Source organism: Amia ocellicauda, unplaced genomic scaffold (genome assembly GCF_036373705.1).
Source record: "Amia ocellicauda isolate fAmiCal2 unplaced genomic scaffold, fAmiCal2.hap1 HAP1_SCAFFOLD_117, whole genome shotgun sequence".
Taxonomy (NCBI): domain Eukaryota; kingdom Metazoa; phylum Chordata; class Actinopteri; order Amiiformes; family Amiidae; genus Amia; species Amia ocellicauda.
The window spans coordinates 162,514-176,548 of NW_027102682.1; the positions used below are offsets into that span (position 1 = coordinate 162,514).

Sequence of the window (14,035 nt, forward strand, 5' to 3'; positions counted from 1 at the left end):
ATCTCTAAATCAGTGGTTCACAAACCTGTCCTGGAGGACCACCTACCCTGCTGGTTTGTGTTCCAACCAAGCTTTCAATTACTTAATTGAACCCTTAATTTAACTAATCATTTCCTAAATCAGAGCCTTAAAATAATGTTTAACAATAGGGGTTTTAAGTTAAGTATTAAATTATATAAATACATTATTAAGGAACCAACTTTCTATCAGTTACACAATTTAAAGAGTAAAATGTAATCAAATTACTTCCTGTTACTTCCTGATTATCACTTCCGGTTAACAGTTCATTTATTTCTATGGAACTGAAGGAAACAGGAAGTGATAATCTCAGGTCGGATACAGGAAATCATTGAAAGATATCTCGAAATGAATGGGAAGTCATTCGCAGATATCTCCGAGTGATAATCTGTCTCGACACAGCTGTCTGTCTTCTCCGGGAGGCTGAGGCTGTTTTTCCATGTGACACAAGATGGCGTTGATCGCAGGATCGCACTGCGTACTTGGCTTTTTGACCGCTGGCTGGATGATTAATGCTTGGTGTTTTGGTGGGGAAAGACCACAAAATCCATATTTACATTTAATAAACTTTTCCTTGTAGAAACATTATCAGCTGTAATATATTCTTATTATAAGTCTCGTCGAGTAAACAAATCGAGTTCAATTATGACGTCAGAGAGGCGCTTTAACCCGACGCACAGGATGCGGATTCAGTGCGTCATGGATCCGCATGGAAGCAGCCGTGTGAGTATGAGTTAGCGCTGCAAATGTGCAAATGCGTGTCTGTTAAGATGAATGTGCTTATGAATTTATGAATGTGCTTATTTAGATGTGAGTCCCATAGGCTGTACTGGACAATAGTGTTGAACTTAATGTAAGACGCATTTCATATTGTGGACAATAGAAACTTCGGTTGTGAGGCTTTTGTTTTAGTGTATTTGTGACAAACCTGACATGTGTTTGCCTCCCTGCTGGATAAATTTACAATATTGCGATGCCTGCATCTCTTGCCTTGCAATGGAAACTGTCTTTGAACATTGGGATTCATATTTGAGTTGGCCATACTGAACTATACATCACTGCATTGTTTTATTTTAAATATTGTTGTTATTGTTTAAAAATACACTTTATAATTCTTTGACTTGATTTTCTTCACTCTAATGCACCAATGGTCAGCATACTGTGCTTATTCACACAAAATAATACAATCGATAAAGTGAAATTAAATGTAACCCAGAATTCTTCTGTTTTAATTTAGTATCAGTACACCTCCAATTCAACATGGAGCATTTTGAGGCCTTAGGTGAGTTGGCTATTTGTTTTGAGTCCTTTTTACTGATTCGTAATAAGAAATAAATATAGCTGCAAGCAGCAATGTAGGGGGCCAAGCATATGTGGAGTGATGTGACATATTTAACAGACTTAAGGGTTTCAGCCATGATGAGATTCAAACCCAGGTCTCACACACCACAGTGCAGTGATCGAACCACAACGCAGAATGGCCCAGGCTTCATAATATGGCTTCGGAACTGCTACACTATGATAATGCTAGTACATGAATATTGAAACTAATAAAGCTATAAGCAGCCAAACATCTGTAGGGCTATATCGTGTTTAACCAGGGGTTAAATTGGGATTTGTTATGTGGGGGGCTCTGTGGTTTCAGGCTTTCCAGGGGTGCACATGTGTATGCAAAGCCTACAAAATCTTATCAATTGACAAATTGTAAAATATAACAAGTTGAGAGAGCCCTCTGCTATGAACACTAACATGCTGATCAAAATCATTCTAGATGCTGGCAGTGTGCAAATGTACATCTGATGACAATACAATCTTTCTGTAGGCCTGTGCCCTCTCCTTTGTGTTAGTATCAAATATAGGAATGATGTAACCATTAAAGGAGAGAATAGAAATACAAAATATTAAGTAGAACAGTCTTTTTATTAGGAAAATTAAACTGGACTTGATAAAATCGTTTGAATACACCATACAGAGGCGGCCTGGGACTAAAAAGTGGTCCTGGACTTTCTAGCACAGAACGGCCCATGGTACCCAGTCCGCAACACACCGAACAGTCCGTCCGACACCATATGATCTGAAACTGGAGAACAGCAGGCGTGTAGGTGCTAGAGCATGCTAGTATGCTGCCGGACCTGAACAAATGAAAAGTGTTCAGGAGACCTAGGGGTTGAGTTTCAAATTTCGTGATTTATTTTCACGAATAAAAACGTTTCAAAAGCATTGGCTTTTGCTTCACAAATCTCACCCTGTGGCAACAAGCAGGCAGCCTACTGTACATGTTAAGTAGTGACTAACACAGGCCTAGCCTACCTTTTGAAGTCGTCTGTAAGCTTCCTCCTCTTTACCTCACTCATATCTTTTACCTCTGAAACTTTGAGATCGGATCATCGGTAGGAAATGAATTTGCGACGTACAGTCTTGTATAATACGAGTGCAAGAAAACATAAATTAAGTGACTTAACCTAATGTACACTTCACGACAAAGTGGCGGGAGCAGAAACATCACTCCGATTCCCTGTGGCTAACGCTACCGAAGATTTTTTGAAGCTCTGATGTAATCTTGTAACCTTTGGGGGCGCACCTCATTTATTATGTGCCACAAAAGCAACGCTTTTGAATCAGTGCTTGAATTAGTAAGAATGATAACGGTGTACAAAATATATATCCTATATTGTTGAAAATGAATGAGGAAAGTTGTAAGCCTATGGGCCGGGGCTCAGCCCCGAACGGCCCCGGCCCAATTTAACCGCCGTGTTTAACATACTTTTCAGTTTACATTAACTAAAGTCTTTTTTATTCTTACAATGAATACATAGACAATATAAAATTGTTAACCATTTCAATATTTGTAAAGATTACTATTGGTTAAATTTGTATTGGTAGTACAGCTCCCTCTCTTTTTTCAGGTACACGTTATACATTCATGTGGATCGCTTCATAAATGTACTCTATTATAAATCCAAGCCTTAATAGCAAGCTCCCCAGTGGCGCAGTTGGTAATGGCACAACATGCAAGACTAAGAGATGTTCTCGTATCTTGTACATGTCAACACCTGCATGTGTCTGAGTTCTTGTGATCGAATCCTGCTGAAAGGTTGGCTTGATGGTTGGGTTTTGGAGTATGTGGTCTGTACTGGAAGTCCCTACAAGTGGTGGCATTTTCTGTGATTGATAGATGTGTTATCTAAATGGATTGGATGACGTTTGTGAAAGTACAGACAAATGTAGTTTTATACATCTTTTTTATTTTATTTACAAATCTGAATATAGGTCATAACACGAAGTCATGCACCAAGTTTCACATCTGTCCCATTAGCGGTTTTGGAGAAGAAGATGATTGAATATTGTCTAATAATTGTCATTAATCCAATATTGGCACCAAACGATAAGGCGTATGAGCTTCAAATTTGTTGAGGGACAACGTCATATAGGTATCCAGTCGAGTAGTTTTAATTTTATGGCAATTTCAAATATATGGCGGAATAATAATAATAATAATAATAACTAGAAGTTGCATGCAACTTTTAAGGCATCCATGTATCAGTAGGTTTCAGATTTCAGCAGGCATTTGTAGTTTAAATGCATATGTTATTAAATGTGTTATTTTCAGTTTCAATCCAATGTAGCATACATTTGCGGTTTTAATTTGTTGTCATTTGAAGTATGTATTCAAAGTCAGTGGACTTTAATATCAATTCCTTCATTGTTTGCTTCAGTGATGTAAGGTTCAATTGTATTTTTCACTTGGTGAAATTCTGTCCAGTAGTTTTCATTTTATGGCCATTTGAAATATATGGCAGAATAATAATAATAATAATCCGACCAATTACAAAAGGTTGTCCAACAACTTCGTTGCTTGGCCCCCTAATAATACAGTCCTCAGTTTGGAAATACAAATATAGCAGTCCCTTTAAATATCTGGTATTTGGATGTCATCTGCACGTGTGTTTATGGAGTATCCTACAGAGTAATTAAGACATGAGGTCTGTGCTTAATTGAAGACTCCAGTGACAGACAGCAGAATGTCTGAATATTTGTTTGTTGGTATTGTCTCCTCAGTGAAGATGTTTGATCTTCAGCGGGCCCTTGAATCAGGCGCCACTGAGCAGCAGGTGCTGGAGAAAGTGGTGGCTTTCTCCGACGTGGCCGACCCAGAAGACTTCTTTTTGTGGGGTGTCGGTTTCTTGAGAAGAGACCACGAGGTGCGACTCCTTTGATCTGTCTGTCAGTAGGAATCATGCCTTCTTTCTTCTTTGTTTCTTCTTCCAGATTTGTGTTTTCTGCAGCTTATAAAGTGTGTACATGGTGTGATTGAGTTTTTGGAAATCCATACAGCTCTCAGTGTCCTTGTGCACAGAGGGTTCAAGGCTGTAATGCTGTCAGTCATGCAGAGAAGAGAGACATTGATCACATCATTCGTGAGCTCTTCCTCCTGTGTTTCTCTGCTCAGGTAGCCCATGAGGCCGTCCTGCAGGCCATGGGAAAGGTGCTGACCAGCCACATTGAAGCCATCAGCCCCTCCACAGCCGGGAAGGCATTCGCTATGGTTTCTGAGAAATTGGGCAGGGATGCGGTGAGTTACTCCCTCCTGTGAGGCGCTCTGAAACGTGCACATTAGACAAAGACCTTCCTGTTTTTTTGTATAATGATTCTTGTCACTCAGAGATGTGCCAGATACACTGCTGTCCCCAGAAAGCCTTCTCAGACTCACCCTCCTCCTCTCGTCTTCCCCTGACCCAGAACGAGCCTCCGGAGAGGCGGCAGGCAGCCAGCGACATCCTGCTGGTGCTGGGGTCCCGGTTTCTCGAGGAGGTCTTGGCAGCTCTGGACATTTTGTTGAGGGCAGATGTGGATGCAGACCCCATGTTGCTGACCACTTTGGGACGTCTGTCACGAGCAAATGGTGAGTCTGCCTGCTGCTTCGATTCCTGAAGCCACTGTGCTTTGCCGAAGCCTGGCACAAAAGGGAACTGACCTGTTTTATTCACCTGACCCTAACCGCCTTCTGTGTGTGTGCAGTGTCTGGAATGGTGCCCCATCTCAGGGACATTATCCAGAGCCTGATGCCCCTGCTGAACGGGGTCACCGAGTCTGAGGTCAGGATGGCGCTGTGCTCAGGTGAGTGAGGGTTGCAGCTGACTCCTGGAATGACAGATATCCGTGACGCGTGTGTCTCATGGATATTGACCCCGGAGTCTGTTTATCATTTCCCAGTGCTCACAGACTTCTCCGAAAGCATTCAGGACTTCTTTTCTGGCCCCAGAGGGAGCTCTGACCCGACCCTGAGGAAGCAGGACTTCTTTCCAATCCTGGACACCGTTTACTCATCTTTTCAGATGTGGAACAGGTTCGAACGGAACCTGCAGGTACGGGCCGCTGGGAAATGTGATTGTCAAATGTGGACTGGTAAATACGTTGGCCTGAAGTGCAAAACACAACTGCAAAAAGAAAAACACAAAAACAAAAAGCAGAACGCAAATGCAACAGGAAGAACACAAATGCAAAAATCCTGTTTCTGGTAAAAATATTGTAATCGGAGGCATTATCACGTGTAATACACACAATGTTATTTATATGAAATGTCCCTGCACTCTAGCATACATTGGTAAAACAAAAAGGTGTCTTAAGATCAGTGAGCACAGAAGTAGTATACGCAGACAAGATTTATTGAATCCTGTGATTTTTACCGAAAAAACATCCTATTTCATCGTTAAAGTATATATAAGACATCAAGAAGAGGGGGGGGACATCAATCGATTACTGTTACGTCGAGAGACATTTTGGATCTATTGCTTAAATACAATGTCTCCAAAAGGACTTAATGAAGAATTTGACTTGCATCCTTTTCTGTAATGGTGGGGGGAGAATGTATCCTTGTAAACGTATATGGTTCTTATTAGGAATATGATTAATTTTTAAATGAAATTAAGAAATTAACCCTTGCTTATGTTTAACAAGTTTTTGTTCGATATGAAATTGCATGTATATTATGTGTATTTATTCATGTTTTTTCAAGTGTCATGATCTGATTGTCTAAACCTGTTTTTTATGGTATGGTATTAGAGGGAGCCATGACCTACGCCTCCCTCTAAGCCCTCATGACAAAACAGTGCCAAAACTCGTAAACGAAAAAAAAACGAATGCAAGGAAACTGGCGGTGAAAGCAAAGATTGCAGCATCGCAACCAAAGACAGGGGCTCCAGTGTCTCCTTTAACATTATTTCCTTTCAATTATGTTTTTTTTTTGCTTATGATATAATTACTTTTGTTTACAATTCCATACATTTTGATTTGCTCTCAACATCAATTTTTTCTCAACTTTATTTTTTTATATTTTTTATTTTGAATTCGTTACTTATGGTGCCAATTTGAGCCCCTAAAGAACACAAATGCCAAAAGAAAAACACAGAAAGAAAATGAGAAACACAAAAACGAAAATAATTTTTGTATTTCCTCTGCCAGCTGGTTCTGCCAGGCACAGTGTGTTGGGGAGGGTCAGTTGTCTTCAGGGACAGGATTGCCACAGTATAAATCACTGTAATTCACCCTGTATACTGATAATCCTAATGAGCTGCCGTCACCCACTTGTTCTGAGTTGTTGCTCTTTTGCCCTCTTGGCGTTGCCCACACTGACCGGTCTCTGTGTCCGTCCTGCAGGTCCATGATGCGGTAATCAATGCCTTGGCTTCCCTGACGCCGCTGCTGAGCCCTGCGACTCTCCGGGCCAACCTAAGGGGGCTGATCGACACCACAGTGGTGATGTACAGACAGAGGTCCGACGGTGAAGCTCTGGTCAAGGTACGGCTTTCTGTGCTGACTGGGGTAGCAGGGGTGGGTTTAGATCAGACCGGCTCAGGTTAAAGGCTTGGTTTTATGTTTATGTTCTTATATAGTTTTTAGGTTGATACTTTTTCTTTATTGTAGAACGTGCGCTGCATCATCCTGGCGGCCTTGGGCACGGACCGGAAAATAATCCGCCCCTCTGTGTTCCCCCTGCTAAGGAGCCTGCACCAGGAGGTAGGTCCTATTCTGTGAAACCGCCAACACACCCCGACACACGGGCCCTGTGCAGCCGACTCTGTGCAGCGGGTACGCAGTGACCCTGTCTTTCTCCTTCAGATCCGCGCCCGTCGGGAGAGCCGGCTGCCTGTGGACGCGGTCCTGAGCGTCGTCACACTTCTCGGTAAGTCTCTCTAATTTCACTCAGGAGAGAGTCTTGGTTCTGATCCGCTGGCCTGTGTCGTGTCGTGTCCTCACTGCTCTGTGCTGCTTGCCTTATTCCCACAGCCACCGCCTTCCCAAAGTTGGTCGCCAGTCTGCTTATACAGTTACTGAAGTGCACCAGTGAGCCGAGCCGGGCCGCAGCTGGGGTGATTCTGGCACACCTCCTCAGCGCCGCAGGTACCGTCCTCCCCCCCGTCCCACTGCGCTACGGTGCTCTCAGTGCTGTCTGACCTCCTGCTGTGATCGGCACACACAGACACTCTCAGCCTGTAACCGTATTGTTTCTCCTGATCTCTGTGATTGATTCGTTTTCCTGTCCTTTCCATACCAAACCTCAAATCTGATTACAGGGAACACCCAGCCCATTCCAGGCCAGCCCTCCTTCCCCCGGGACAGCAGCTCCGCCTGCTTTCGTGTCCTGCAGGCCGGTCGAGCCAAGCTGACGAAGCAGGTATGGGCCAGTTTGGAGTCTCTCACGAGAGGAGAGCCCAGCCCGCTGTGTGTACTGTGCTGGGCAGCAGTGTAGTAGACTGAGTGTCTGTCTCCTCTGTCCTCCAGGTCCCTGAGATCTTGGATGCTCTGCAAACCTGCCTGCCCCACCTGGCTGACCGGCAGCTGAGAGTGGTCGCCCGCCTCGTGTCTCACTGCCCGGAGGAGCTCGTCGAGACGTTGCTGAACCGAGCCCTGCCGCTGGACCGAGCCCTGCCGCTGGACCGGTGAGCCTCACAGAAGTGCCTGTCCCTCACACATGATTGGCTCATGTGTCACAGTGTGTCACAGCGAGGAGCTCCCGTGTGTCTCTGTCTCACTGTGTTTCTGTCTCCCCCAGCTCCATCTGTGCGCTATGGAGGGCCTTGAGTTCAGACAGCAAGTTGTCCCGCAAGCTGCTGGCGTTCCTCTTGGGAAAGCTTAGCGCCTCACCTGCTGGGCGCCAGACCCTGGCTGTGAGTACATCTCTCTGTGACGCTTCCAGAGATATAGTGCTGTAAATTGGGTGCCTTCTCTCTGAGTGTGACCCTGTCTGTCTCTCCCGGTGTCAGGTGATTACTGCTGTGCAAGAGTTGCTGGCCGCCCCAGAGCAGAAGAGGCCCTTTCAGAGGGTCTTTCCCCGACTCTTTGGCACCCTACTTCTCCGGATGGGCCTCAGTGAGGACATCAGAGAGACCATGCTGGCCGTGCGGGCCTTGGTGCTACAGGCCCAGCTGGGGACGGTGTCGGAGCAGTTGGAGCAGGAAGAGGCCTGGGCGGAGCTGCCAAGCGCCGAGAGCCACACTGAAGGGGTCCGTCTCCTGGCCAGGTACGGGTATCTCTCCATCACAGGCTGCGCTGACAGGAACGTATTCATATTTACTGTCTCTTCACTGCCTTCCCTTTGTCCTCCAGGGCCATGGCTCAGCACGGCGGCTCGCATCTCCCCGGCATCGTTAAGGTCCTCGTCCCTTTCCTGAGCTCTGACCAGGAGCAGCACAGAGTCGCGTTGACGGCTTTCTTCTCTGAGGTGAGTGCGTCTCTGTTAGCGCTTTTCCACCGACGTGGTGCCGGTGCTGGTGTCGGAGCTGGTGCTTTGCCTGGGAAGCAGCTGAACTTTTTGCGAACTGGGTGTTTGTGCAATTGTTGAAATACAGCAGCAACAACAATATAAATTGTGTTTCTTCATGCGTTTAAACGTTTGGGACGTAAGTATTCCATGTACATTGTCTGCCTTGCAGCTGCTGTGCGGCTCAGAGAAACATTTGAGGGCCATGCTGCTTAAGAACTTGAAGCTCCGAGCCCAGGACCCTTCTGTGCCTGTGAGGTTGCAGCTATTCCAGGGCCTGCAGAGAGCCACGGCCACCCAGGTAAGGACAGTGTGTGGCGCAGGACCGCATGCCGCCGATGTTTCAATTCTTCTCTCGGGGGGTGTCCGTGCTGACGGGGTGCTCTGGGTTTCTCTGTGCAGGTAGAAGAACGGAGCCGGGAGCTGCTGGCCTTCCTCGGCTCGGGCCTGCAGGACGCAGACGTGGCGGACAGGCAGGTGGTCCTGGGAGCTCTGTCCGCCCTCTCGCAGCTCTTGCCCAACCTAAGACGGGACGGCGTCTGCCGGGATGTCCTTGCAGACGTCCTGCTTAGGGTCACTGCGCTCTGGGAAAGAGTGAGTCAATGTTTTGCTCTTCCGGCTCCGTGTCTCAGTGAGAGGTTTAAGTGTCCGGCCTGCAGGCTGTTGTGTTCAGTGTGTCACAGGCTGTGCCTGACCCTCTCTGCTTGTTTCCAGGAGGACGAGGCGCTGCGCTGCGCCGGCGCCACCATGCTGGGGGAATTGTGCCGGTGCCAGGCAGTGACGGCCCACATCAGAGAGGAACTGCAGGAGGCGCTGGTGCGTCTGGTGTTGCACCTCCCAGACTCCAGTCCAAAGGTGTGCAAGGTAAGGGCAGCTCAGTGGGCCGGGCATACCCAGGAGGGCCTGCAGCGGTTTTTAAGAATATAAGAAGAGTTACAAACATAGAATTTGAGACCTTGCGGTCAGATTGTGCCGCTATGTCATGGCATCAGTGCCGAGTGTTGAGGCTAAGCTTTTATCTCTTGTGCAGACCTACCACCTGACCCTCAACAACACTGGGTCAGTGCCAGAACTCGGCACCATCAGCAGACTGATCTACAAGAACAAGCAGGAGCAGGGTTTGGACTTTCGTACCTTCCTGGATGACCTTGCATTCTGGGTAAGGACAGTGTGGCCATTGTGTTGTGTATGAAGGACAGAGAGATGCTGCATGTTTGTGGCTCTTGAGTTACAGGTCTGCTGAGAGTCACAGAATCTGACTCCCTGTCTTCTCTAGGCGTCTAATTTCCCAGAGGCCCTGGGCTGGTCCTTCAGCTGCGCCCTGGACTGCCTGAGCAGCCGCTTTCCTGGAGTCAGAGCCTGCGCTGCCATCTTTACAGGTGAGGAGATGAGACACCTGGGCAGGATGTGGGCCCATGATGGAGCTCACAGGCACACTGTAGCCAAGATGTGTCCTGAATTGTGACTCAGTGTTGCTCTCTCTGACCCACAGAGTGCCTGATTAAAAACGCCCCGCAGTCCCTCCTCAGTCGTCGATGGATGGATCAGAGCATCGCAGGTAACGCAGCCCTTGAGTGCGTCAGTGTGTTACCGCGTCACTGCTGCTCTGGTCCTGGCTGTGTGTAAAGAGCCAATCTTTGTTGCCGGGCTGGAGTAGAGTGTGTCGGCCTGTCGCTGTGCCCTCTCTGTCACTTCAGCGCTGTGTGTTCAGCTCATCCTCTCCCTGTGTCTCTAGCTCTGACGCGGGCCCTTCAGGAGGAGAGCGACGCACAGGCAAGGAGCTGCGCCTCTCAGGCCCTGGAGTACTGCACTGCCTCCCAGCGCCAGAGGCCTGCGAAGGTGCCTGTGTGGAAGAGGCTCTTCTGCTGCCACCCATGAGAAGAGGTGAGGAGATGAGGTCTCCCCCTCAGCAGCTGCACAGGGTAACTGAGTGTCCTCTGACACACTGCTGTGTAGATGTATGACACTGTGGTCTCAGACACCCAAGTGTTTTCGATATACTGTGTAGGTGTGTTCTATAATTTCAATATTTAAGGTATTAAAATCACGCATAGATTGAAAATGTCAGACGAAATGTGGCCCCACATGCTTGTGTCCCTTATAATGAACTTTTGTGGTACAAATTCTCTAAACTTCACCAGCTAGGCTAGTTTTTTCAAATGCACATAATTCCTTCATTTCTTGTGGTATTTTCACCCAACAACTTCTCCAAATTTAAATAGGAGTGGTATTTCAACTAGCAATTTTCAAAAAAGATTTCCCATAGACTTTATTGCAGGAAAAAGGCCAATAGGTCAACATTTCAAAAAACACATTTTGTTTTTGTGAAAAAACTTAGTAGTAGTGTAATAGTTTGTCTAATCATGATCAACTATGCAGAATATTATATTACAGGTTGTCCAGTTTCATTTGATGAGTGTCACATACCTGTACTCCTTATAATGTCCATATTAAACACTTGCACACCTCAGAAGCTCAACCAGGGGCAAATGGGTGTAAAGAGTTATTACCATGTTGAATAAAACAGGAATCTGTACGAATGGAAGACGGTTGCTCTGCACGTGTGTAACGATCACATGTCACAGCACCTGAAATTAATCAATCAATGGATATGACTATTAACTGTTAAAACCATAAAAGCACATGGAACAGTAGTCACTTTTGAATACTTGTCTTTAAAGGCCCAGGGGAATCAAACTGGTTTCACGTTCGATGTATAAAATATCACTCGAGACTAATCGACAATCCAGCGTGTTTATTTCAGAGGGATCTGTTTTATGAGTGAGATGTCCGGCTCAGAAACGGATCAAAGAAAGCCAAGTGTGGAAAAAATCATCATTACTAATTGCAGTGAAGTTTCCAGTACTGTAAAAGACAAACATTACAAACACTTCACCTTCCTCCGGGCTTTCCCGGGTGACTCCGTCGTCGGAAACATTCCGTTAAAGACACTAAAAATACAATTACAGTCACAAGGCAGCTTGAATTAAACATGTCTGAACACGGAAGACACGCTTCACAACACGTGACATGCTTCTGGGTGGAAGATATTAGTGTACTGAGAGCTCTATATGTGCATTGTTTCTATTGAATAGATATTCAATTGAGAACCAATGAACATTCAACCACTCAGTCCCAGTCTGCTCTCTGCGCTGTACTAAAGACTCTCTCCTCCTTCCTACTGTAGAGAATGCCATCCCTGCTCGCCCGTCGGGACAGCATGGACAGGGGTGACACTGATTTTCATCACGACTCCTGTTCTCACACCATGCGGAAAGACGCTGTGTGTCTCCGTTTCAGAGCTGCAGAGGCTGCGCAGGCATGCAGGTGAGTCTGTTTGTGCTCCACATCCTCAGCAGTCTGGAGGGTCTTAAACACATCTGTGAACATGGAGGCAATATCGCAGGACTGTGCTGTGAAGACTGAGTCACAGTCACAGGTTACATCACAGCTGTTGCCATGAGTCTAATAGTGTGTCTTGTAGACTTTATATCAACCTTTTCAATACATGACATTTGAATCCTGCAAAACAACCACTTATGACTCTTAACTCCTGTAGCTCAGTATAGAGCGCGAGCTGCAGAGCCCCAGTGCCAGGCAGTGCTGATGGTATAAACTCCTCTCTATAAACGCACTGCTTTCTCTCCTCTCTGCTCCACAGTGGATGTGACTCTGGACCCCAATACAGCTCATCCCAAACTCATCCTGTCTGAGGATGGGAAGCAACTGAGACCTGGAGACAAACCGGCTGTCCCTGACAATCCGGAGAGGCTTGATCTTGGTCCCTGTGTCCTGGGGAAGGAGGGCTTCAGTTCAGGCAGACACTACTGAGTCCTGATGATTAGTGTAAAAACGGAGAACCACTGATCATCTCTCCTGTCCGCCACAGATCCTGTGTAATAACAGTGAGATTCAGATCCGTGCATCACAGGGGGTGACTGTATACTGAGACACTGAGACGCACATTATATACTGAGATACCAAGACACTGAGACACACACACTGTATACTGAGACACTGAGACGTGCACTACAGTGGGGGAAAAAAGTATTTGATCCCCTGCTGATTTTGTATGTTTGCCCACTGACAAAGAAATGATCAGTTTATAATTTTAATGGTAGATGTATTTTAACAGTGAGAGACAGAATAACAACAACAAAATCCAGAAAAACGCATTTCAAAAAAAGTTATAAATTGATTTGCATGTTAATGAGGGAAATAAGTATTGGACCCCTTCGACTTAGTACTTGGTGGCAAAACCCTTGTTGGCAATCACAGAGGTCAGACGTTTCTTGTAGTTGGCCACCAGGTTTGCACACATCTCAGGAGGGATTTTGTCCCACTCCTCTTTGCAGATCCTCTCCAAGTCATTAAGGTTTTGAGGCTGATGTTTGGCAACTCGAACCTTCAGCTCCCTCCACAGATTTTCTATGGGATTAAGGTGTGGAGACTGGCTAGGCCACTCCAGGACCTTAATGTGCTTCTTCTTGAGCCACTCCTTTGTTGCCTTGGCTGTGTGTTTTGGGTCATTGTCATGCTGGAATACCCATCCACGACCCATTTTCAATGAGGGAAGGAGGTTCTCACCCAAGATTTGACAGTACATGGCCCCGTCCATCGTCCCTTTGATGCGGTGCAGTTGTCCTGTCCCCTTAGCAGAAAAACACCCCCAAAGCATAATGTTTCCACCTCCATGTTTGACGGTGGGGATGGTGTTCTTGGGGTCATTCCTCCTCCTCCAAACACGGCGAGTTGAGTTGATGCCAAAGAGCTCGATTTTGGTCTCATCTGACCACAACACTTTCACCCAGTTCTCCTCTGAATCATTCAGATGTTCATTGGCAAACTTCAGACGGGCCTGTACATGTGCTTTCTTGAGCTGGGGGACCTTGCAGGCACTGCAGGATTTCAGTCCTTCACGGCGTAGTGTGTTACCAATTGTTTTCTAGGTGACTATGGTCCCAGCTGCCTTGAAATCATTAACAAGATCCTCCCGTGTAGTTCTGGGTTGATTCCTCACCGTTCTCATGATCATTGAAACTCCACGAGGTGAGATCTTGCATGGAGCCCCAGACCGAGGGAGACTGACAGTTATTTTGTGTTTCTTCCATTTGCGAATAATCGCACCAACTGTTGTCACCTTCTCACCAAGCTGCTTGGCGATGGTCTTGTAACCCATTCCAGCCTTGTGTAGGTCTACAATCTTGTCCCTGACATCCTTGGACAGCTCTTTGGTCTTGGCCATGGTGGAGAGTT

General features: G+C 46.3%; 1 protein-coding gene across 7 annotated transcripts; it reads left to right on the forward strand.

Moving 5' to 3' along the window:
• Positions 1-324: 324 nt before the first annotated feature.
• On the forward strand, positions 325-12,623 carry LOC136721596 (maestro heat-like repeat-containing protein family member 1). 7 transcript variants are annotated; one of them, XM_066697425.1, is made up of 24 exons: positions 327-741; positions 1,256-1,300; positions 4,078-4,220; positions 4,469-4,591; positions 4,759-4,921; positions 5,038-5,136; positions 5,233-5,384; positions 6,676-6,816; positions 6,943-7,035; positions 7,138-7,201; positions 7,306-7,419; positions 7,593-7,693; positions 7,801-7,958; positions 8,072-8,186; positions 8,283-8,539; positions 8,626-8,740; positions 8,952-9,080; positions 9,182-9,373; positions 9,494-9,643; positions 9,810-9,938; positions 10,056-10,158; positions 10,272-10,337; positions 10,515-10,663; positions 11,967-12,055. In XM_066697425.1, exons 2-23 carry the CDS (start codon positions 1,279-1,281, stop codon positions 10,655-10,657), a joined length of 2,772 nt encoding a protein of 923 aa, XP_066553522.1. In that variant the 5' UTR covers positions 327-741; positions 1,256-1,278; the 3' UTR covers positions 10,658-10,663; positions 11,967-12,055. The 7 variants fall into 7 exon arrangements, with proteins under 7 accessions (XP_066553524.1, XP_066553522.1, XP_066553523.1 ...); XM_066697426.1 differs by having other exon boundaries at positions 10,515-10,701; positions 11,967-12,053; XM_066697427.1 differs by lacking the exon at positions 5,038-5,136 and having other exon boundaries at positions 325-741.
• The last annotated feature ends 1,412 nt before the right edge of the window (positions 12,624-14,035 follow it).